The following is a 25,953-nucleotide window of genomic DNA, read 5'->3' on the forward strand; positions in this document are numbered from 1 at the left end:
CAGCTGAAGTCAGCAGGGCTTGCAAGGCTCTGTAGGGTGCATATTTAGAATGGAGCCTTGCTGGCTCCTGCCAAGTCAGACGCCCCGACGTCGCTGGGGCTCGCGACGAACTTCTCCCCGGCCTGAAGGGGCAAATCCCCAGCCCGCAGACATGCAGCAGGAGAGAGCGAGGCACGCGCTGGGGGGCCGCCCCTCTGCCGGGCGCGCGCCCCCACCCTCACGCGCTGGAGCGCGCGGGCTCGCGCAGTCTCCCGCACGCACGTCAGGCAGCTCCGCCGCCGGCGGGTGAATGGGAGCAGCAGGCTGGAGAGCGCGAGCGAAAGTCCCAGAGATGCAGCACCAAGTCTGGCCCTGCTAGGTTCCCCCACCCCCTCCTTCTCTTCCTCCTCCTCCTCCTCCTCGATTGGGAAGCGTTTAAAAGGCGAGGCTGGAGGCTCACAAGCCATTCCCCCAGTGAGGAGAGGTGCAGCTGCCTGGGGACAGAGAGCCACAGAGAGAAGGGGGAACAGGACGATTTGGAAATGCTAATTCTAGGGCGCCTGCTTGCTTGCATCCAGCTCCTCTGCGTCCTCCGAGTGGGTGAGTGAGATTTGCATGCTTTAATAATAGCGGGGTTTAAAACCAACTTTGCGCCTCTGTGAGCCCTGGCTAGTGCCATTCCCGACCGGAGCCTCTTTTACTTTCACACCACGGAAATATGCTGTCAGCATCATGGACGGGAATGTTTCTTCTCTCCTTCCTCACCTTAGCCTCCAGCTGCTGCTGCTGGGCTCCGTGGAGGCAAGCTCGAGTCCTGCCCCCACTAGCAGAGACAGGCTGCTCTGGCTGGGATCGCTCACAATCCCACCCACGCCCTGGCCTGAAAAGTGGTATTTAACACCAAAAGCACTAGGTAAAGGGCTATTTGCATTGCCATTAGCCAAGGAGCCAGGATCAGCCTCCTCTGAGGTGACACTGTTCCAGCCATTCACTCCCACAGCCCGACTGGATGCACTCACATGAAAATTTATCACATATGAAATGAGAGAGAGAGAAAAATCTACAATTCAAGGCAATATAGGCAACAAGCATCAACTTGTCTGTACAGTACATTAGATGTTCGATTTTATTTTAGCCAGCAGCCTGTTTAGGCAATTAACATTTTTAAGAGTATCAATGAATGGTGCCAAATCTCAGTCTAAAAAGAAGACAGTTATCCAATAGCTGATTAATTCAGTCATTGCTCTAAAATGAGTAGGATACTGATGTCTTTAAAAGCAAAAATACATTAGTCTGTATATTAACATTTCACCCTTACTGTACACAGTATTGGTATTCTGATTTTAGCAGGACCACTTACATAACCAAATTAATTTTAAACACATTCAGATTTATGCAGAGTGCATCATTAGAATCCTGCAATTTCCTTTCTATCATTCGAAAGCAAATATTAAAGGAATAGTTAACTTATTATTAGAAGTGTTGTCTTAAATACTTTGTCATATATATTAAAATAAAAATGTTTTTAAATCATGAAATTTTATATTGTATATTATGGTGTGATGCTATTAGCTCCTGCCAAAACCCTGGAAAATATTGGTTAAGTTTCACATACTTATGTGAAAATAAGATCTTCAGTCATTGTCATCTGTCCACAACCAGTTTTATAGTAGAGCTCTCATGTTAAAGTAGATATTAACCTACATTTTTCATCCAATAGGTGGTGCTGCTTCTGGCACAGTAAATCTTTATAAACAAAGATCAATGTCATGCGCAAACGGTGCAATCAATTTCACTGTAGTTGAACTCCTCATACGGTAATTCTTTTGATTTGACAGAGGAAGAAACTAATTTGAATTTCCTTTCCAAAAAGCGTATTGGAAGTGGTTGAATTGTAAACTTGATGGGTGCAAATGACCTTTAATTAAAAATATTTCAGTTGTTATAACGACATTCTTAACTTTTGATAGGCGCTATTCAAATTTTAATTCTAAAATATTAATTCTAAAAATCTTTTTCTAAAATAAAATATAAATGAATAGACCAATACATTTTTCCAGTAGTAAGGTATGGCAAAGTATGAACTAGCAAAATATACTCAATGAGGTTTTTATAACATCTTTCATATATTCCTTACTTATTTCCTAATAGTAATGAAAATTCCTATTTTAAAAGTCAAAATTAAAATCTATTTATATGTACCTTGTCAAAGTCAGATTCAGGACTCACATAATTTGTCCGATCACTCTGTTTATTAGCAAAGTGCTTTGCCAGTGCAGATATGTGAGCCCCTCTCTGAGGCTCAAGCTAACTTATTTATACAGATAAGCCAAAGCCAATTTAACGCAAGAGACAAAAGGAAGCAGAAACTGACAAATATACAGACATATCTTATTTGCATACTAACGTTCACCAATCTCCTAGCTCAGTAGGAGCTCTAAGTTAATTAGTTTGAGGACCCATTGTCTCACACTCCTTAATGTTTCTCTTCCTGACAACTATATTTCAACAAACCCTTCAAGTAGCATTTGTTTAATGAAATATAATTTCAATATAATTCATTCTACTTTCACAACGTGTAAATATGGGTGTATGCTGTTATGACACAATGTATATGTTATAAAGTCATAATTACATTTCTGACAGAAGTGCAATGGTACTGGAGTTTACCTCTTACTTGTAGGTTAATGTGGTCATGCCATATTATAAAAAATGGAAAGGCATTAAGTAGAACTTGAACTCTCTAGGGAAATAGAGATTCTTGACTGTTAAACATTTGTTCTACTTCCTTTTGTGTCTTGGTAGAAGTAAGGTGTTTGTTTATAATGTAACTTTCTAACACTCAGTGTACTTGTGTGAGTATACTGTACACGTAAATACAAAAGATCTGCCGATACTAGAAACCATTTTTTTTTTCAATCCCACATCAGGTATAACACCAGCTGCTACTTCATTTTTCTCCCTTGACAGATTCACCATTGTTTTCAAAACTGACCTGGAGGGGTCACCCTTCTTAGAGGTGATGGATGATTTGGTCTCAATGGTAGCTCATTTCTGAGGACTGATGAGCCAGACTGCATAGCTTGTTGAATGATGTGATTGTTCCCATGAATGAATACACTGGACAGGTTATTAGACTAATTTTAATCAGATTTCATTTGAATATCTTCTTCCCTCTGCCTACAACCCAGAATACTTCTAATCTATAGCTCTTTTCCTGTAAGATTAAAGTTTTTTTTTTTTTTTTTTTAGATTTTGATTTAATTTAGTTTTGCTTTCTCAGAATAAAGAATTGAATCACTGGGTTTAGTGAATTTTATAGGTCCTAGAGTTTTTTGTACTGGGCTAGTGGTTACCATTCATTCTGGTATCCAGAACCAGCGTCAGCTTATTTTATGAATGGAATGTTGCTGAAGTGCCTGGTAGACTGTAGCTTCTTCGTGAAGGCTGTGCCTGTTGTTTCAAGAGTCTATCATTTTATCCTCAGGGAGATACAGAGAACTCTCCTGAAAACCTACTGTGTTCTACAGATCCAATCTGATGTGCATGTAATTTCAGAAAAATACAGTTGAGTTCCCAGTTTGCCACTGTCTTACAGTGATATCCTCTCGTGCTTCAAGAGAAGTCTGCTCTGGGGTCCAGTTCTACTTTGGAGTTTTGCCTTGGACTTCAATGGGAGCAGTATGAGGCACTTAATCTGTGAAAAGAAAAGGAGGACTTGTGGCCCCTTGGAGACTAACAAATTTATTTGAGCATACGCTTTCATGAGCTACAGCTCACTTCATTGGATGCATCTGTAGCTCACGAAAGCGTATGCTCAAGTAAATTTGTTAGTCTCTAAGGTGCCACAAGTCCTCCTTTTTTTTTTTTTGCGAACACAGACTAACACGGCTGCTACTCTGAAACCTGTCATTAATCTGTGAAAAATAAGTAAAGCCTGGCTCTCCCCACCCTATGAAAAACTCCTAGGAGGGAAACAGGAGGGAAGAATACTCACTCCCAAAGGAAAAATTTAGAGTTTGAGTTGCGGGCAGGGGTTTCATCTGCTGTATTACTGGGCAAATTATAATGCCCTTAATTTGATGCCCTTACTTAGGGATGAATAATACCCTATTCCACAGGTCGTCCCACTAAAGTCAGTTAAAGAACTGAAATCACTGGGACTCCTTATGCGATAAGGTTTTATTCAAATAGTACCAATTACTTCAGTTCTTCAATGATGCTATTCATTTGGGATCCTTACAGGTAGTAGAATCTGGCACTATGTGATTATATGCAAACATTATTCTATGGTCAGAATAAAGATTTCCTAGTAAATTTTTGTTTTTATTATAAAAAAATAAAAAAGCACTGCACATCGTTCTGCATTGATTGTGGCATTTTTACCATGAACAAAAAATCATTGACACAGTTTGTAATTGCATTTATTCAGCTAATTCACTCTCATTTCAAATCTGCTCTGACTTAAACACATTCTAGGTAACCCAAATCCATGAGCTGTAAGATTTTGCAGGATTTGTCCCATTCTGTTTCCAGTGTGCAGATTTAGCTATAAATAATTGAAGAGGAGAAAATTTTTTAAAAACCAGAAACGCATTTTAACAAATTGTATTATGAAGAGTGATTCATTTTGAGTTAGTGACTTAAATATTCAGATGAACTTAACATGTTGCAGATTGCTTTGTGATTCTCTGTACCCTCCTCTTACTCGTGAAAATTTACAGATGATTTCCCCAAAGTATATTAAAAAAAAATCACTTGGAATGTAGCTCATCTATATTTTGCCATTATTAAATTCCACTCTCCACCCAACCCTTGACCCTTCAAAACCCAATAAGAAATCTTCCCGTTAGTAAATTGTCCTTTGGTTTCATTATGTGCAATGCATTGCTCCGTTTTTAGTTCAGTCTGTAGCATCAGAGTAACAAGCCATTATGAACACAGAAAATAGCACTTTTTTTTTCTAAATAATTCATTTTGTGTTATTCTACTGACTTCAAGGGGTTTATTTCCAAAGCTGAGTGGTGGAGGTACAGTACAAGCAATTATCTCATTACCAATAAGAGCTTTGTGAATGCACCTGCTGTGCTGTACTTTGATATGTACCCCTAATAATTAACAATTAATGGATATGCAAACATGAAAGCCTTGGATCAAGTATGCTTTTATGATCTTTATGGACTCAATCATACATTATGTGCATATTTACAACCTCATTTGGATTCAGTATGATATGTAAAGAATACAGAATGAGGCCCTATTGCCCAGCGTAAATTTCTTTTCTGATGTTTGTTGTACTTTATACTAGATGATATCACAGTGGAGATTTTATTATTAACTCTGCTTTACACTTAAGATGATGCACGTTTCCTATTACATGCTCTCTATGGATATATTTAGCTAAGCAGAATAAAAAAAGACAAAACATAAACATGAATTTAAAGGGGATTTTCTTTTCTTAACCATCATTTGATTTTATATATCTGTGTACCAAAAAGACTTTATACAGACATTCCCATTTCAAAGTGTGTATTGATTATACATATAAATATTAGTAGATCTGAAAAGTTATGCAGAAGTTACTGAGACTGTTTTTAATGAAACTTGAAATAGCGTAAGTGCAAACCAATATTTATGCTGCACACTGTTTGTGAGTGTGATATGTAACGTAGCTGGCACAGTAATTTTTCCCACTTCTAATGCAATGTAAAAGCAAAGTTTTCAAAGCTATGCTAGGCAGCACTACTTAAGGTTGTTTAAATATATTTTTGTTAATTTTTAAATTATGTTTTTCTTCAGGAAATAAGTATGTGGAGATAATTTGATTATATTCTGAATATTTCAACTATGAGTTAGTAAATTAACATGCAACTATATGTATTGCCTATTCTTTATATGTATTGCCTATTCTCCAATTAAAGCTATTTTCCTCATTTCCTGCATACATTATTTAAGTGGTCACTTCCCACTATGATTCCTCTAATTAGTAATTTAAGGAAGAGCAGATTCTGTTCTTTTGCTGACCATTTCAATTGCCTGAGGAGGTTGTGAAGGCTAGGACTATAACAGGGTTTAAAAGAGAACCTCCATGAATTTATCCAATTAAGTCCATTAATGGCTATTAGCCAGGATGGGTAAGGAATGGTGTCCCTAGCCTCTGTTTGTCAGAGGGTGAAGATGGATGGCAGGAGAGAGATCACTAGATCATTACCTGTTAGGTTCACTCCCTCTGAGCCACCTGGCATCGACCACTGTCGGTAGACAAGATACTGGGCTGGATGGACCTTTGGTCTGACCCAGTATAGCCATTCTTATGTTATGTTCTTAATTCCTCATCAAATGGGCAGTGCTTCTCAATATTGCCCCTGGGGACTGGAAGTCTGAGATAGTTCTGGAACCCGTGTCTCCCAGTTAATAGCTTGATTCTTACAGCTTCATGCACCATTTTATCTTGCTTCTCAGTATGAGGCATCCCAGAGCTTGCACCACAAGCCCAGAGCATGCACCCCTAGCCTCAACCCTCAGCCCCACCCCCCAGCCTGGAGCCCCCTCCTGCACATCAAACCCCTCACCCCCAGAGCCTGCACCCCCAGCTGGAGCCCTCGCCCCCTCCTGCACTCTGAACCCCTCAGCCACAGTGCAGAGTACCCTCCTGCACCTCAAACCCCTCATCCCTGGCCCCACACCAGAGGGTGTGGGAGGGGGCTCTGGGCTGAGACAGTGGGTTGGGATGTAGGAGTGGGTGAGGGTTCCGGCTGGGGGTGTAGGCTCTGGGGTGGGGCCAGGGATGAGGGGTTTGGGGTGCAGGAGGGGGCTCCAGGTTTGGAGGGGGCTCCGGGCTGGGACAGGGGGTTGGGGTTCAAGGTTGGGGTGCAAGCTTACCTCAGGCAGCTCCCGGGCAGCTGTGCAGTGCGGCTAAGGCAGGCTCCCTGCCTGTCATGGCTCCGCGCTGCACCCCGGAAGCACCCAGTAGCAGGTCCGGCACCTAGGTGAGGGGGACAAGAGCCTCCGTGCACTGCTTTTGCCCACAGGCACTGTCCCCCTCCCCCGATATCCCATTAGCAATGGTTTCCAGACAGTGGGAGTGTGGAGGCAGTGCGTGGAGTCCCATGGGCTCCCCCACATAGGAGCCAGACCCGCTGGCCACTTCCGGAGCGCAGCGCAGTGCCAAAACAGGTAGGGACTAGTCTGCCTTAGACACACGGCACCACTGACCGGACTTTTAATGGCCCGGTCGGCGGTGCTGACCGGAGCCACCAGGGTCCCTTTTCGATCGGGTGTTCCGGTCGAAAACTAGACACCTGGCTCCCCTACCGGTCATACACATGACTTCGTGTAAATATCAAGGTTTATTAATGTTGTGTTTACCACGGATCCTTTCAATTTTGCTTTTGAAAATTACTTACTACTTTGGAAGAATGCTAAAGAACCAGGTATTTCTTGACATTTATGGATGTCAATCATACCTGAAAAATTCCCTATGTAAAATTGAAATATTACATTTGGGAATCTTAAGTTAGGATTAGAATCTAGGGGTACAATCATCCAACTGATCTGCATTCCAAATTCCCATTTCAGGTTCAACCCCATAAAGATAAAGAAATTATTTGGCATTCCTACAAACTAGTTTGGAGTTAGAAAACAATCCTCTTCAATCAAGTGGATGATTCTAATGTAAAAAATTCTCTGTGCATTTATATATGTCATTGTGAGGGGCATACTGATTTCTGTTGCTCCATACCCAGTCATCAGACTCTCAGTATATATCTTTGTAAAATCTTTAAGGATACCTTCAAAACAAAAAACACTACAACAAAATTCAATGGTATCTTTATTTTTGCTCTTGCAACTGTTGCATCATGTTGAAATGACAAGTGTTCTGCAGAATAAAGGACCAATCCTGCAAAGCCATAATCATGAGTAAAATTGCTCAGGTAAGTAGTCCCATTGAAGTTATTGGGAGTACTCACCTGCGTACAAATTACTCATTTGATTAAGGATTTACAGGACAGGTGCTGGACCCTTAATTTTCATGTTCTGCGTCCAGGGAATTCTGTTTAGTTCTAGATTGCTTGACAATTGAATAAAACAGTTACAATTAAGAATGATATCTGTTCTCACTGACTTAAGTATCTTTTGCTAAGGCTTGTTAAAGATAAAAGAAGTGAAGAGTTGATGAAATATTCGTGTTACAAAGGGAGAAATGAAACAGCTGGAGTGCTGTATTGAAATATTTTTACAAGGTACTTTGAAATACAGTGAATAAAGGCTGCTGTACACAAACACATTAAATCAAGTTTCTTAATGAATAAAGACTTATGTTTCTGTATATGCACTAATTGAATTTCATAGAGAACTGCTAACTCATTTAAACTTTCCTGACAAATCATCGGGTGTTCCTTTAATATGTCTGGTTTTCAGTTGATTTAGATGCTATATGGTCCCAATCCAACTCCCACTGAAGTCATGGAAAAATTTATTGACTTCAGTGGATTCTCCCTGCATTGTAACTCATTTTAAAAAAAATCCTTTAGGGTTTTTTTTTTTTTTTTTTTTTTTTTAAATCTGTCAAAGCCTAGGGAAAGAATACCTTGTAATATTCCAATAGGGGCAGCCTGCATTAAGGTACCTGAAAGTTCCTTTTGAAGGCCAGAGCCAATATATTTAAGGGAAATTATAGTCCATAAAATCATTTCTTAGAGATGCCTGATTCTGTGCCTATACCACATGCAAAATTCCCATGATTTCAATGGATGTTTCACGTGAAAAGCAATATTGGACTGGATACTAAATAATTAGTTAGTGGAAAAACAGATGATTTTACAGGTTCTCCTAATTTTAATAAAGGCAGTTACCTTTTTCAGTTCCAGATGCATCTCCAAATTAATCACTCATTTCAATCAGTCGTTTCATTCAATTCCAGCCATTTTGAAAACTTTTGTTCTGTGCATTTTCTCCCCATATCGGTTACGTTGATAGGTGCTTTGTAAATAACATAGAAGTGTCATGGGGTACCTCGTTATGTGTAATTTACTTATAAGTTTGGACAATAATTGCATTTTCTTTTAGTACTATGTTGATTTCACTGAAGTTACTAGCGATTTTACAAGATAACTGAAGGGAGAATCAGGCCCAGAATGAGCATTTGTAACTGGTTAATCAGAATATTGAGTACCAAATTAGTAGTAATATATTCAGCATGTCAAGGGGAAAATAATGCTACTCCATTCATGTATCTACGACTACGTGTCCAGAAAAGCCATCCTTCACCCTGGAGGGGAAATGCACACTGGATCATGGCCACACTCAGTGGTTGTATAGCAACTCCACTGCTATTTGCTGTTGCCAAACCCAAATATTCAAAAATCAGGAGTCATGGCCCAAAAGCTCCATTAGATTGTCTTAAAAAACATGAGATTTTAAAATATAGATTTTGGGTTCTTTTTATTTGCTTTCTGGTTTTTTGAACCCTGTAGCATCTACTATTTCAAGCAAGGTTTTCTCCACAACCAGGAGTGCTAGAAACTTCTTAATGGTTTTAAAAAGTTAGTTTTTAACAAATGATCAAATTAAGCGTGTCATTGCAGGAGCTGGGGCTGTAAATAAAATGCTAAATATTACAAGACCTGTAATAACATCATGAGAGTTGGCAACAGTAGCTGCTCACGCTGGAGGAAGGATTCCTCACTTCCTTCCCCCAGCCATTCTGTAGACCCTTCCCATATCATCCAAGCGGTTCACATGGATGCAGAGTTGCCCTGGGTGGAGGAAAGAAGCTCTTGTAGATAAGACTCTAGACTAGGACTCAGTCGATCAGACTTCCACTCTGTGCTTAGATTTGTCGCTCTCTCTCTCTCTCTCTGCCTTAGAATTCCCTTTTGTAAATTGGGGCAAGAACATCTGCTTTAGAGGCATGTTTTGCGGCTAAATTAATAAATGTTTTGAGATGGAAGGCATGATACATGTGTGAAATATTATTCTCGGGGGAGGGAGGGACGAACGACTAGTGTATGGGTCCGATGGGGAAAAAATAGAATGTGTTCTTGTAATTAAATATTTCTCATAATGCATACATACAAAGGGCCAAAGTGCACAGGCAACCTCAATTCTGGTATTTCCTAACTTTTGAGTGCTTGACTTTAAAAGCTTAATAATGTACTTTTTGCGTGTGTGTAATTATAAAATAATGCCAATAGGTCTGACACTGGCTTGCTTCATCTCAGTTTTATCAAGTGAAAGGCTGTCTGTCTGAGTAGAATTGTCCTGTGGGGCATGAAAGATGAGGGGCTGCCATTTTTGTTGTGCTGTACACTCTCTCTCTCTCTCTCCCCACCCCCCCCTTCAATCCATACAAAATGCAACTACTAAAATAATCTCCCTTGCCCATCCATTTGATCGTGTTTCCTCCCTCTTTGCACTTTTCTCTTGGCTCCCCATCTGCTGTTGCATGAAATGAAAGACTCTTGTTACCACTTTCAAAGTTCTTCATAATGCTGCCCCTTCCAGTTTGTGTTAGCTTGTCAATGCTAAGCATAGCATTGGCCCATCCCTTCCACTCTTACAGTGTTTCAAGCCTTATCCGCTGGTTGGACAGCTTTTCACACAATCCCTTACGTGCCTTGTTCCACACAGCTCCTTATAAATGGTGTGACCTCTCTGACCTCATCCACAAAGCCCCTACCTCATCCACATACAAGTCCTTCCTAAAGACCCACTTCTGCTGTGTTGATTATAGTGAATTAAGTGCAGGATGATTCCAGATCCTTATCAGGAAGCTTTGCAATGTTCCTCCTCCAGGGTTTTCAGACCCACTCCCATATGTATTTCCACATATGGAGGGGACAATCTTCCCCACTCTTTCTAACCACTCTCTTTATTTCTTAATATTATTCTCCATGTTTTTGGCATTTGGATTTATTCCACTCTGTATTCTTGATTTCATTTTTTATTCTTATTTTAGTTTTGCTTAGTACTGACTTTATCTGTATACAGTAGTAACTTAAGGTCGGTATGAATCACAATCAATAGTAATTTTCATTACAAAGAGTAGGTAAAAGAAAAAAATGTAAAGTTCTTTTTTTTTCTGTTTTATTTTCTGTACCATGTCTTATCATTTTGCATGGAGGTTTACAGTGTTTGGCATCTGTGGATTAGAGGAAGAAAGCAGATTTCTGTAGTTAGCAACATAGGCATTTGAACACAGATTAGTCAGTATTATACTCAATAGCATTCATTCAAGTGCAGACAGGAATACATTTAGCCAAGGAATCATTCTCCTCATCCATTAGTGATAAATAGACCTGTACAAAAAAGATTTTGGGAGACTACCCAGCCCTTTAGCTCTGAGTAGTTTTGTGTCTTTTCTGAATTGTGCTGTCAGCTGTGGGATTTGTATTGTGTGAACTGGCAGAGAAAATGTACCTCCATTTAACAGTATTCTTCACTGTCTACGTGGGGAGCTCTGACTTTTTTGCATGAGGTGATGTGACTGTGACACACAATCTACTAGAGATTTGTCTGAGTGGTTGAACTGCTAAGCAGAAAACTTACTAGAAATATGCAGCCAGGAAAGATGGATATATACTTCCCCTTGGAAATATGTGCACATCTTAAATGACGTGACTAACATTTTCAACTGTTTAAATGTTTACTGTAGGGAAAGAGATTCCTAATGTGAAAAAATTACTAGGGCAATTTAATGTACATTAAGCTTAGTCTAGTTGTCTTGCTGAATGAAAGAAGATCAGTTCAGATAAATCAGATGGAGATAATAATGCAGTGGTTCATAATGGAAAGTTTCAGGTTACATAGAGTTTCAAAGAAATAGAAACAAAATACAAGAGGACCCGAAAATGTGTGTTTGTTTTGTTTGTGGTAAATAAGTTGTAAGTTAATCAGTTGATAGGGATAAAATTTGTAGATCATATTCCAAATGAAGATACTGTATGTGGATAAAACTTTATTACAGACTATATCATGAAAAAGCTGTAATTGTAGACACTATTTGTTCAGTGTTTATAGGACACCCTGGGTATGCATGCAGTTTTGCTGACAAATTAATGGGATCTATCATTGATATTAATGGAGACAGGAAAGGCTCTACCCAGAGGAATTTGCAGTCTTTGGGCCAGGCTATGGCTTTTTCCTCCATAAATGTATAAGGAAGGGAATGGCTACAAGAAGTATCCCAACTTCTGTCCCACATGCAGCTGGAGTAAATCCTATGGCAATGTCTGATGTGGAAAGAAAGTCACAGGGAAGAAAGGTCAAAGTGAATGAGAACAGCAGAAGAGGCTTCATTCAGGATACACTTGCCTTGCAGGCTATCTAGCAGCTTGTGAATATAGTAGAAAGAGGAAATAGCCCAGAGCACAGGATCTTCAGTCTAGTTGCAAACAGGTAGAATTTATGATCTGCTGGGTTTAATGGGCTTCACATTCCCTTAGCTACATTCATCAATGATCTAGAATCCCAGTGGAATCTTCCACTTGCATATGTGTGGTGGGTTCCACCATTTGCTTGCTTACATGCATTTTTTGGTGCATATGAAGTCAGTCTGACTCCCGCTGAAATCACTGGAAAGATTTCTGCTGATTGTAGTGGAACTTGGATCAGACCTTCATTAGCAAGAATATGTCCAAAGACTCTATATAGTAACGCAAAATTATATTTTGTTCTTGACATTAGATATTAAAAGCAGTATATTTTGTGAATAATATCCCTCTTAGTGGCGGTGTTGGGGGAATAACTCTAAACTAGAGTGGTAGTTAAAAAGGAAATAAAAGGTTAAATGAATAAAAATTACCCTGGCTAATAACATTTTCATATAAAATGGTCCTATCCAGGCCAAATAGGTCTTTTGTGGTTGAACCACAAGTATCCCAGGAAATACTGCCTCAAGGCAGCACAACCCGTGGAAGCAGCCACGTGATGGCAAACTCAGCTTTGTGGTCACCCAGCCATGCTCTTTCTCAGAGCTGGAGATAAAGATTCTGCTCAACAGATATGCCACGAAGAAGATTTAAATGGGCTATGGAACGAAAAGAGTGATAATTCCCCACAGTATGACAACTGCCAGGGTTGTAGAAAGGAGTCTATTATGATAGTTTTCAGAGTAGCAGCTGTGTTAGTCTGTATCTGCAAAAAGAAAAGGAGTACTTGTGGCACCTTAGAGACGAACAAATTTATTTGAGGATAAGCTTTCGTGATGCATCCAGTGAAGTGAGCTGTAGCTCACGAAAGCTTATGCTCAAATAAATTTGTTCGTCTCTGAGGTGCCACAAGTCCTCCTTTTCTTATTAGGATAGTGTTTTCTAGGTTGGGGGTCACCACTAGTAACAGTGATTTCCAGGACTCCTTTCCAGACAAGCTCTTTGCCGTAGGATCCATGTTGTTTTATGTACTTGTATGGTACAGTGTGACCATGCTCTTGATTGGTGCTACTGTAATATAAACAAAAGTAGAAATATTTAGGGTGGGAAAGTCCTTTGGTTCCTAGCACAAAGTTAGGCATTCTTTTGAACTAATAATAGCTTAGGCCTGGAACCAGTCTTCCCTTTTGAATGGGGGGGCGGGGTGTAGGGGTAGGGAGCATTGTTAAAGAAGATGAGAAATTATCCTCTCAAGCAGTATCGCATCTCCCTGCTGCCGAGCTGCTTGAAAGGAGAGTCTCTCATTCTTGGTTATTTGTAATTTTGTAGCCTGTCCCACAGTGCACAGTTTACTTCTGGATAAGTCGGGCTGCTGTACATCTGGGGCTTTGTGGAAATTGGGCAGCCTCCGAGGGATTGCATATCCCAGAAGACCATGCACATTTCAGTCTTGGCAGATCCCTATTTCTATGTATCAGAAACAGAACTGGTCTGGCAGAAAAGTTCATGCTTCACCCTTAAAGGGTGCAGTTGTATAACTGTCATTAATCTGCATCCCTGTGTTGGAAACTGTGTAATTGCACCATCCCAGCTGGAGCTCCAAGATGCATTTTGCTACAGGCAGATATAATACCTCCCAGATTCACAAAGCATGCAGCAGCTGCACCATCCTTAAGGAGGGTAGAACATGTGCTCCTTTTCACAGTAAGCCAGCTCCATTGGATGGAGTGGAGAGAATACAACCATTTCCCCACTGAGTCACTCAGCTTCTCTGAAGCACAATACCGCCCCGAGTTTTCATTGACTTAGTACATCTCAGACCGCCCTCAATGCAGGGTAAAAGCTCAACCAGGCCCCTTAATTAGTTAGTTTTGTGCAATGTTTGGCAGATATAACACATTAGATAAGTCCTAAGTATTATGATTATTATTATTTTAGATTTACAAAGCATTTCTCAATAATCCTTTAAAATGGGCAGTTATAACTTGTTGGAGATTGAAAAGCTTTCAATCAGTCCAGAACAGGAAGTAAATGTTCAGCTTGCACTGGTGAGATATATTTACAGAACAACTACAAATTTTAGATATCCAGTGCATGACAAAAGACCAAAACACAGATTTATTATTGCTACTTCCAAAACTAGATGTGCAACCACTTAAGCATTTATGTGTTGCAGAAATGACTGGCCAGGTCTTAGGCTATCTGCAGTTACATGTATTTATGATCTGAAGAGGGAGAAGAGAATATGAAGAATTTTCCTTTCATGTCCTCTTACAGAAATTCTTTAACTCTCGTGTACATAAATGTAAGGCTACATTCAAACAGGCTGCTGGAAAGGAATAGGGGGCACACCTACGGTGTCCAGATAGTAAGTGTGAATCAGGGCAGGGTGAGGGGTAATAGGTGCTGATATAAGACAAAGCCCCGAATATTGGGACTGACCCTATAAAATTGGGACATCTAGTCATTGTAGGCACACTCTTCCTTGCCTCACCTTTGAGAGTGACTGCATCAGTAGGTCAAAAAAGCAGCATTAATGTGTGCCCATAGCCTGGCTGAGACCAGAACAGTCTGTTCCTTTCAAGAGAAGGAAAATTTTGCATGGAGACTGTACATAGAGGCCTGAGGTCAGTCAGGCTTGAGTGAATACAGTATGTGTTTTAAAAATGCACACTGCGCCCCAGATCCCTAGTTTGTGCCCTGTCATGCCCCTGAAGGTTGGTGTCGCTGTGACTTTTTCCAAGAGGCAAAATCTTTGAGGCCATCTTCTGCTCTTCATGACTTGTGGTGGATGTGTTTTTGCTGGTTGTAGGCTCAGAAACAGAATCTGCCAAAATGTATCCCCATACTATTAATTTTTCATGAGATCAGAATTAAGGAGAGAGGTACTAAAGGCTCTGTGGTCTAAATTAGTGCAGAATTTGCTTGTTGTCTCTCTACACTTAGGAGTTATTTATGAATATATATATTTAAGTATATAGAATAAAGTCATTACAGAAAAGCTTTAATTTTAAGGTTGCATGGATATCTTTTAGCTATTGTACTCATATATTACATGCAAAACAAAGTGTTCCCAGGCAAAGAATATTCAAAAACATTTTGTTTACTCTGATAAATTGCTTAATAAATGCTTCTTAATTATGTTCAAATAAGTGAAAAAATATTCTTCAACATTGCTCCCTAGGGAAACAAATATTCTGGTAACGTTTCTACATCAAAATAATTTATTAAGCAGTTTTTTCACCATTTTGCTTGTGGACACACCTCTCAAGAGGCAGTGAATGAACACTAGTTGCTTTTGAAACTTCATTTACCAAACAAAGTGATCTACAAATACAGGTCAAAATAATCTCTATAGATATAAAGACCTGCAGGATTTTAATTTAAAGAGGAAATGTTATTACTATGCTTACTGATGTAATACCTCTGTACTTTACAATTACTCTTGTGTTTGGGAAATATAGCTATTTACATTATAGAAGGAGGTTTTCATTCTATAGACTTAAGCATTCTATGGACCTTAGTTCAAGAGTGGGCTCTAGGAACACCTGAGTTCTCATCCTGGCCTCTGTAGCCGTGGGCAAGCCATTTAAACACTCTGCCTTAGCTACCAATCTGTAAAATGGGCTTACCAATATTTACCTTCCTCCCAGGCATGTTGTGAGAATTTATAAGTTAACTTTTGTATTGTACTTTCAAGAGGAAAATGTTATGTTAGTGTTATGTAGCATGATGATGGGCAAAATCCTACTGTCAGGAAATGATATAGGTAGACTCCTTCATAGTCTATGGAGATCTACAGTATATGTACAGGGAAGCAGACTTCCATTCAGATGGCAGGGAGAGTAGTTCCTATATTTGTATTCCCCTTATCTGTGGTCAGTATTTTAACCAATAACTAGAATTACATTTGTGGCTAAATTTACATATGGGGATGCAGTTTAATCTAGTGATTAAAGCATGGGACTAGGAGTCATGAGACCTGGTGACTGGTTCTGACTACCACTGGCATGCTGGGCGTGTCACTTATCATATAATCTGTAAAATGGAGGTAACTCCCCAACCTTTTTAAAAGCACTTTGGGATGAAAAGTACTATGTAAATGCAAAAAAGTGGGGTTAATATTACAAATATTCTTGGAATAAGGTACCCTGCTTCTGCTGACAAATAGCCCTGAGTCCTCTGTTCTCATCATCTGAATGTAGCTGTCTTAAATGTACTCAGATAAATTAAGTCATAGTTGTGAATATGCTAGAAGACTTGGGTCAAACTAGCTGGTCTGCAATTTTATTCCCAATACGTCATCTCTAACCCTGTTTTCTATGAATATTAGATATAACATCTAGGCCAAATATTTTTAACTGCTATGTTGTTCATTCCATCAAGTACAATTTACTTTTATCGAGTAATCTGATTCTGAATGGAAGCAGTAGGTGAGCATTTTGTGGCATGTTGCATCCAAGTCAGTGAAGTGAAAAGAATGTGACACATCTGATGAGCATTTGTGATGTCAGCCATGCCACAGCATAGCTATAGCATGGCAAAGGAAATACTTAAGTTGAATGGGACATCCATAAAACAGGTGTGTCTTTCTCCTTTCATTTAATGACTATGCATGCCCCAAAAGTGTGGTAGGGCACTTTCAAGGTTTAGAAAACTCAGATCTTCTAGCATTCAACAATGGCTAACAGACCACTGTCATTGTTTGGCTCCTCATAAGGGTCACATTTGTAAGAAATAATAGCATCCTGTTTAATTTTGATAGTTTCTTTATGCTAAAAGGTGAGGCTTTTAACATTCACTGCCGGAACATGTGGTAAACAAGGTTACATCTTTCATTAGCTGCCATCTCAGTTCTGTGTGGCCTTGGCACACATGTTCCAAAGTAGCATCTAGTTCCTACTTGGTGATCTGGCTTGCTAATGCAGAGGTCACAAAACAAACATTAGAGATCAGAATCAGAAGATACATTGGTCACCATTCGAAATTCTACATTTTAACAACAGTTACCACATGGCAGTGTCCCAAGATACCACCATTATTTCCTGTTCTAACTATAGGAAAATATTACAGTGTGTCAGATACCAATAGTTAAAACACTGTGGTAAATGTTGACTTTTTGACACTGACCATTGCCACTGTACTCGGTATATTATATATGCCTCCCTATTTATGTCAATCCTGCACAGCAACCAGAGAAAGCTGCAATCCCAGCACTCCCTCAAGTGCCAGAGACTGGTCCTTCCTGTAGCCCATGTAAATACAGTAAAGGGATTCGACTGCGCACATTTCTGTATGGAGAGGAGGTGATCTCTCCCCTCTGCAGGAGGGAAACTGACAATTTGAGGAGAAGAGGGGGATGGTGGAGGGACAGAGGCAGGCAGTGGGAAGGCTAAAAGAGAGAGACATAAAAAAATTGAGAATCTGTGAGTAAAGTGAGAGAAGCAGGAGGCGAGGGCAACCAGAGGGATGGAGGGAAACCGAGACTGAGCGAGAAGGAGAGTAAATGGAGAGGCTGAGACTGGGCAGGACAGACAGACATGCAGGAGAGGGTCTGTTTGGTTGGAAGCTGGCTGGTCAAGTGAGTCCGTGTTGGATGGTGTGTTCCTGAACGTGTGTTCCTGAACATCTGTTCCTGTATGTTCCTGATCATTGGTTCCAGTCATAGAATATAATCTCCTGTCATTGATTCATGTTGTCCCAGAGATTTGGAACAGGAAAACCAAAGGTCCTTCAGATCACATGGTCTGGTCTAATGTGCACCCCTGCAAGCAAGAATCACTGCAGTCCAGTCCATCTTTTCAGGAAGTCATGAGAGGCACTTGAGGGTCAGAGACTGAGTAGGGCATTAGACAGTACTAAGAGATTTGGGAAAGGGGAACCTTGAACTATAATAACCTAAAAGAGGCCTATGCATGCAAAGATAGATATAGATACATTTTATTTATTTAGAAGTTACATTTCGTTAAGTACACTTAGTAGTAAGCTATAGAGTGTGTGTGTGTGTGTGTGTATATAATTGCATACATATAATAATCAAATGGTTCTAATTTTTGTTTATTATCTGTATTCTTCATCTATTTAATGTTGTTGTAGGTAGGTCAAATCCAGTTCCATTTGTTCTGGTTTAAATAAAATCCCTGTTATTTTTTTTGATTAACCATTTATATTATCTTTGCTTCCATTAAATAACCTTTTTGAAATGGTGTAACACCTCCTTCCCCCCCCCCCACCCCAGCTCTCACTTGCTGAGTAAATTATACCCCCATTGTGATGGACCATTGCTAAATCTTGGTCGGTGGTTTAGGGATGTGGTGACCCTCGGATATATTTTGAATGATAACACAATAACCCTATTCTGAGAGGTCTGCTTACACCTGTGTGGGCACTGGCCACCTGAAAAGTAGCAGGGAAGAGCCATAACTGTGGCCCTGAACTTTCCAGGGAGGTCAGTGGAGCTGGCTAGGAAAGCAAACAGGGTGCTGTAGCAGAGAAGGTTCACTCTCCCTGGCCACCGGGAAGCTCCAACAGTGAGGTGCAGTTCCTCCCACTGCACCTGCTGGGGTTGTGTCTTCAACAACCCTTACTCAGCACAATTGATCCCAAATTTGTTACAACAATACACATTGCAAGTAAAGGCTAAAAACAGGCCATGAAAACCAGCATTCACGTGCCCAAAGAGTTTAAATTAGGCAAGCAAGTGCTGAATGAAAACCTACCTACCTTTATTTTTTCTGAACTAAAGAAACCTTCTTTAAAAAACAAACAAAAATACCTAGTAAAAAGAGATTTTCCAGTATTTTTAATTACTTCTGATAAATGACGAATTTTATAATGAAATTCTGGACAGCTGGGCAAAGATAAAGGGTGACAGTTTGCTAAGCAAAGGGATATGAACAGTACTTCCTAGAATCCTTTATAATTGTTACTAGAAAATTTAAGAAAAATGTACTGACTGTTGTTCCAAATGAGGGCAACAATTCTACATTCCTGCAAAACTCCAAACATCCCACTGAGCTAAATGGGAGGAGCTGTAAAGAGGTTTGCTCACCAAAGTCCCTTAAAGAGTTGACAAGGATTTCAGAAATGGGCCCAATGGACTTTAATTCTGGTTAAAACTGTACACGCTGCTGTTAAAGAGGAGAGCTCTCCTCTGAAAAGAAAGAGTAACCTAAGAAAGGGGCAAATCCTGCTACTGTACTCTGGCAAAACATCAATTGTTTTTTATGATGAGCAGTTTAGGAAGATGTTGTCCTTCTGTTTGTATTTACATAAGGCCAACAGACCCCAGTCGTCAGCAGGCGGGATCAAACCTGGGACCCAGAGCTAAATGCATGAGCCTCTACTCCAGTGGTGGGCAACCTGCGGCCCCTCTGGGTAATCCGCTGGTGGGCCGTGAGACAGTTTCTTTACATTGACCATCCGCAGGCATGGCTGCCTGCAGCTCCCAGTGGGTGCTGAGGGAGTTGGCTCATTTGATTGCAGAGCTATTGGTCATTATCTTTGAAAACTTGTGGCAATCGGGGGAGGTCCCAGACAATTGGAAAAAGGCAAATATAGTGCTCATCTTCATTAATGATCTGGATGATGGGATGGATTGCACTCTCAGCAAGTTCACGGATGACACTAAGCTGCAGGGAGAGGTAGATATGCTGGAGGGTAGGGATAGGGTCCAGAGTGACCTAAACAAATTGAAGGATTGGGCCAAAAGAAATCTGATGAGGTTCAACAAAGACAAGTGCAGAGTCCTGCACTTAGGATGGAAGAATCCCATGCACTGCTACAGGCTGAGGACTGACTGGCTAAGCAGCAGTTCTGCAGAAGAGAACCTGGGTATTTACAGTGGACAAGAAGTTGGATATGAGTCAACAGTTTGTGCTTGTTGCCAAGGAGGCTAACAGCATATTGGGCTGCATTAGTAGGAGCATTGCCAGCAGATCGAGGGAAGTGATTATTCCCCTCTATTTGGCACTGGTGAGGCCACATCTGGAGCTTTGGGTCCCCCACTAGAGAAAGGATGTGGACAAATTGGAGAGAGTCCAGTGGAGGGCAATGAAAATGATTAGGGGGCTGGGGCACATGACTTATGAGGAGAGGCTGAGGGAACTAGGCTTATTTAGTCTGCAGAAGAGAAGAGTTAAGGAGGATTTGATAGCAGCCTTCAGCTACTGAAGGGGGGTTCCAAAGGGGATGGAGCTAGGCTGTTCTCAGTGGTGGCAGATGACAGAACAAGGATCAATGGTCTCAAGTTGCAGTGGGGGAGGTTTAGGTTGGATATTAGGAAAAACTATTTCACTAGGAGGCTGGTGAAGCTCTGGAATGGGTTACCTAGGGAAGTGGTGGAATTTCCATCTGTCAGGGTTCCCTCCCCACTCTGAACTCTAGGGTATAGATGTGGGGACCCGCGTGAAAGACCCCCTAAGCTTATTTCTACCAGCTTAGATTAAAAACTTCCCTAAGGCACAAATTCTTCCTTGTCCTTGGAACGGTATCGCTGCCACCACCAAGTGAGTTAGACAAAGATTTAGGAAAAGGACCACTTGGAGTTCCTGTTTCCCCAAAATATCCCCCCAAGCCACTTCACCCCCTTTCCTGGGGAGGCTTGAGAGTAAACAAGGTGAGCACAGACCAGACCCTTGGGTTTTTAGGACACTAAAAACCGCAATCAGATTCTTAAAAACAGAACTTTTATTATAAAGAAAAAAAGTAAAAGAAACACCTCTGTAAAATCGGCATGGAAGATAATTTTACAGGGTAATAAGATTTAAAACACAGAGGATTCCCCTCTAGGCAAAACTTTAAAGTTACAAAAAAACAGGAATAAACCTTCCTCTTAGCATAGGGAAAATTCACAAGCTAAAACAAAAGATACTCTAACGCATTTCCTTGCTATTACATCTAAAATTAGAGAAATAGTAAGTATCATTCAGTAGGAGCTGAATTACTTGCTTGGTCTCTTTCTTTGTCTCCAAACAAAACAACAAAAGCACAAAACAAATTTTTTTTTGAAAGTATCTTCTCCCCTTATTGGTCCTTTTGGTCAGGTGCCAACCAGGTTATCTGAGTTTCTTAACTCTTTACAGGTAAAGGAGGGATTTTATGCTACCCTTAGCTGTATGTTTATGACCTTCCTTAGAGATTTTTAAGGCCCATCTTGACAAAGGCTTGGCTGGGATGATTTAGTTGGGGTTGGTCCTGCTTTGAGCAGGGGGTTGGACTAGATGACCTCCTGAGGTCTCTTCCAACCCTAATCTTCTATGATTCTATTAGGTTTCAGTGATTTGAATATTCAAAATGAAATTAGATAAACGTACTAATACAGATGGTTTCTAAAATGGAGAATCTGAAGTGAAGAAGGATATCCTAGCATATCCATATGCCTGATGGGTTTTTTCTTTTATCTCTAGGATACAGTCGAAAAGATGGGCATAGGACACGGAGTGTTAAAACCTTATAGTCAGAAGCTGCCAGTATTTAACTGTAAACCCAATAACCATATAGTGTAACAACTGAAAAGTAAAACTGAAACCAGGTGTGATAGGGTGTATAAGCCACACACTGGCTGAGAAGGGGTTAACTAGAGCCTGTGAGCTCTATTAGCCACACCTTGCCATATCTGTAGGATGGGTCAGGCTCAGAGAGCAGTTAAAATGAAGGTGTTCAGTACAGTTGGGGGAGGAGATGCTGGAGAGAGGAGGCTTGGAGTTCCCTCTGTGTGGGAAGATCTGCCAGAAGCCAGGTGAAGAGAGAACTGTGGGAAAGTTACAGGAGTGGAATTAGCTTCTGTGTTGGGGGCCTTGGAAAAGGTGCAAGACTCTATGGAGGTAGCCCTGTAGGCTAGTCTGTGTTGAAGGATGGAGAACTGGGGACAAGTTAAGATGGAATAAAAACTCAACCCTGGGGTGGGTGGAAGTTGCATAGTTTGTATTTTTGTCTAGTTTTTGAGTTTTTTGCTCAGGGACTCCAGGGGGAAGCCCTGTGAGCTGCTGCTCTGGAAAAAGATTGAGGCTGAAGAGGAGCCCAGGATGGGAGGAAGATGGTGTGTTGACTACCACGATTTTGATGGGCACTATGTGTTTGGATCATTGATACCTCAGAAGAGGGGGAAACTATATTGTGACATGAGTGGAGAGCCAGACTACGGAAGTCCTGAGGAGGAAGGTGTGGCAGAGTTAATGGATTGCTGTGTCCTCTCAGGAAGTGGATCTCTGGGATGGTAAAGCTATGATGCAAGGCAATAAAACAAAAACACCAATCCCCCCAACCCAAGCTCACTGTGGAATATATAACAGAGCAGATATCTCTTAATGAATGAATGAGACTCTTAATCCTCACTTTAATAAACTGGTTCGCCGCCAGTATGTGAGCTATCAATCCATTCATCCAGTTGAGAATTTGGAAATAATCCAGGTTACTGTAGGTTAATTTAGAATGCAGCCTCTCTGTCTCAACCTGATTTTGCATTTAATTGACACTAGTTGGACTGGCTAAAGCAATGAGCATAACATTAGAGAAGGAATATAGAGTGTGATTTCTTAATTAATTCTAATTCGAACATTCTAATCCCTCTTTTATGATATACTCTGCTAGAAGACTGAATTTCTCTGATAATGGAATAACTGTTTTATAGATAGTAATGTCGTACTGTTAGTTTACAAAGCACTTAAACATATATAAATTATGCTCTCTCTATCTCTCTGTCTAATTATGAAAAAACTAATAATAAGATATAGGGCGGCTGTGGAGGAGAAGGAGGGTGTAGCAGTTAATAAAGAAGAGCAGTAGGGAGAGTAGATTTGTCCTTGCTGAGGACAGGAAAACAAGACTCAACACGGGGCTGAGGAGTGAAGCTGAGAGTGAGACAAGATAGCAAAGAGAGGAGTAAAATGGTAATCCCCAAATGACCATGGGGAGTGATGGGGGGGTGCGATTGTATCAGATGTAGCCTGGGATGAGGGAAGGAGGGCTCTTGAAGGAGAGGATGAGGAACTCCTATTTGACATGGTAAAGGATAGGAAGCTACAGGGGGAAGAGAGAGAAGTTAAAAATAAGGAAATTGGGGGTGGGGGGGGAACTAGATATGGAGCCAGAGATGTCAGGAGGGGAAGGGATGAGGTCAAAGGTACAGACTGAAGATCTGTAGCAGAAAGTAGATGAAAGACAAGAGTCTGAAACAGGAGAGAGGGAAGAAAGGTAGAATTAGGAATGGAAGGTGAAGGAGAGGAAAGTGAAATGCGGGGTGGGGGGGTGATGTTAGTTTTGCTTTTGAAGAAATTCAAGAGGTCTTGGGAAGATCAGGCATCTGGAAAAAGGAATTAAGAAGGAAATTGAAGATCTGAGGCCCATTCTGTACCTCTTCATGGGATAAGCAGAAGTTTCTTCACAATACTACCTTCATTTTGATAACTGTTTCCACACACAGATGTAATATACACGATCATTTTAGTTTCCTTCACCCAAAGTGAAATTCACTCAGTGCAAGGGGAAAGTACAAAAACTATGCCCAGCCCCACTTTGGGGGACATAAACAACACTTAACTGTTGGCTGGACCTAGTGCTGGTCCTCTGCACAGAGTGAATTTGTCCTTCTGCTAAAACCGGTCCTGCCTGTCATCCTGGCTCATCCCATTTGATGCAACAATCTAGTATTTCAAGAACTAGTTCTAATTTTTCCCCATATAACTGTCAAATAATTAGGGCCCTACCAAATTCATGATCCATTTTGGCCAATTTCCCGGTCATAGGATTTAAAAAAATCTTAAATTTCATGATTTCAGCAATTTAAATCTGAAATTTCATGGTGTTGTAATTGTAGGGGTCCTGACCCAAAAAGGAGCTGTGGGGTGAGGAAAGAGTGTCTCAAGATTATTTTTTTTTGGGAGGGTGGGGGCTGCTGCTACCCTTACTTCTGTGCTGCTGCTCACGGCAGTCCTGCCTTCGCAGCTGGGCAGCTGGAGAGCCGTGGCTGCTGGCCAGGAGCCCAGGTTTGAAGGCAGAGCTGCCGCCAGCAGCAGCACAGAAGTAAGGGTGACATGGGATGGTATTGCCACCCTTCTGCACTGCTGCTGGCAGGGTGCTGTCCAGAGCTGGGCGCCCAGCCAACATCTGCCTCTCTCCAGCTGCCCAGCTCTGAAGGCATCGCAGAAGTAAGGGTGGCAATATGATGACCCCCCTAAAATAACCTTGCGACCCCCTGACCTTTTGGGTCAGGATCCCCAATTTGAGAAACGCTGGTCTCCCCCATGAAATCTGGTCTTTTGTGTGCTTTTACCCTATACTATACAGATTTCAGCGAGGGGTGGGAGACCAGATTTCAGGGTCCAACATGCATTTTTCATGGACATGAATTTGGTAGGGCCCTATAAATAATACTTCCTGAAACATAGGATTAGTGCTTGTTGAGTGGTACTGCAAGGATACATTGACAGAGTTTACTGAAGGATTGAAAGAACACCCCTTTACCTAATACATATGTTGCCATGTATTGGGACCAGAAATTTTGAATTTCTGCCCTATATGCTATTAAAAGTGCCTTTTTTACAAATTAATTTTCTTGGATAGCTCAAGATGTTCTTCCATACTTTTAAAACAATATTTCTCCCAACACTGAAAGCAAATTCACTTTCTTTACTGAACATATTTTTCTCATTAAAGCTCAATTTTTTTGTTGTTACTCAAATAATATTCATGAGTAATTTTAATTCATGTTTATAAAATATGTACTGAAGCATTTGGAGAGGGGACAGGGAAATATTTAGGGTGAAATGTACTCTTGAGTGTGAGCGGGGGGACATGGGGAGAACAAAGAATATGAACCACTTATGACCTATTTTGAGGATGTATGTGGGACTTAGTGGCATGTAAGATTTCTGCTTGCCTTTTGCATAGGATTAGATTTTCTCATTACAGAATTAAAAAGGACCAGATATTCCCCTCTAGTGGAAACCTGTGATTCACCTCAAGGAGTCTCCTCTGCATATTGTGCTCAAAGGGGTGGGTTCAGCCATTTGTGAAGGGTAAGAACGGAAGCTAGAAAGCTCTAGGCTCTTCAAGGAAGTCAGGATCCATCTGTCTAGATCACAGAGCACTTGCAAGAGAGGTCCAGCCCCATATTGGTGCTACCTAGCTTCTACATCTGGTAGCATGATGCCTAAGAAAGCTGTGCTGACATTCTCTTCCTGTTCAGGCCTGTTCTCTACCTCCAGAAAAAAGGCATGGTGAGGTGTTAATGCTACCCCAATCCTGAGGGAGTTTGTCCACACTTTGCCAATAAGTTTTAACAGTGAAGGAGCCTGTAATATTCTTTCTTCATCTTTTAACATGAGGATTAGTGCCATTACTTTATGATATTCTGTGGACCTTGTCACAGTTATTTATGCCACTGTGGACTCAAATAGGAATATTGTAATATGATCTCTACATGTGCTAGCCTTGATGGTGACTCAGAAGCTACAGTTAGCACAGAATATAACAGGCATGGCCATATTACATTGGTAATCCCAAAATGGCACTGGCTTCTTGTTCACTTCCATATGTAGCTCTACATGCTGATTCAGATCTTTAAAGCTCTGTATTGTTTGGGTTCTAGTTTCCTCCGAAACTA

The 25,953-nt window shown here is 40.8% G+C and overlaps 1 protein-coding gene across 4 annotated transcripts in view; it reads left to right on the forward strand.

Moving 5' to 3' along the window:
• The first annotated feature begins 270 nt into the window (after positions 1–270).
• The window catches only part of PTPRZ1 (protein tyrosine phosphatase receptor type Z1), a 192,235-nt gene continuing 166,552 nt past the window's right edge, over positions 271–25,953 (forward strand). For 2 of the 4 annotated variants that reach the window (XM_084642258.1, XM_084642257.1), the window contains exon 1: positions 271–579. In XM_084642258.1, the coding sequence (XP_084498384.1) occupies positions 522–579 (58 nt within the window). In that variant the 5' untranslated portion in view covers positions 271–521. The remainder of the gene's footprint in view (positions 580–25,953) is intronic. The other 2 variants (XM_084642260.1, XM_084642259.1) reach the window with 1 other exon arrangement.

Source organism: Lepidochelys olivacea, assembly GCF_965140295.1.
Source record: "Lepidochelys olivacea isolate rLepOli2 genome assembly, chromosome: 1".
NCBI classification, from domain to species: domain Eukaryota; kingdom Metazoa; phylum Chordata; order Testudines; family Cheloniidae; genus Lepidochelys; species Lepidochelys olivacea.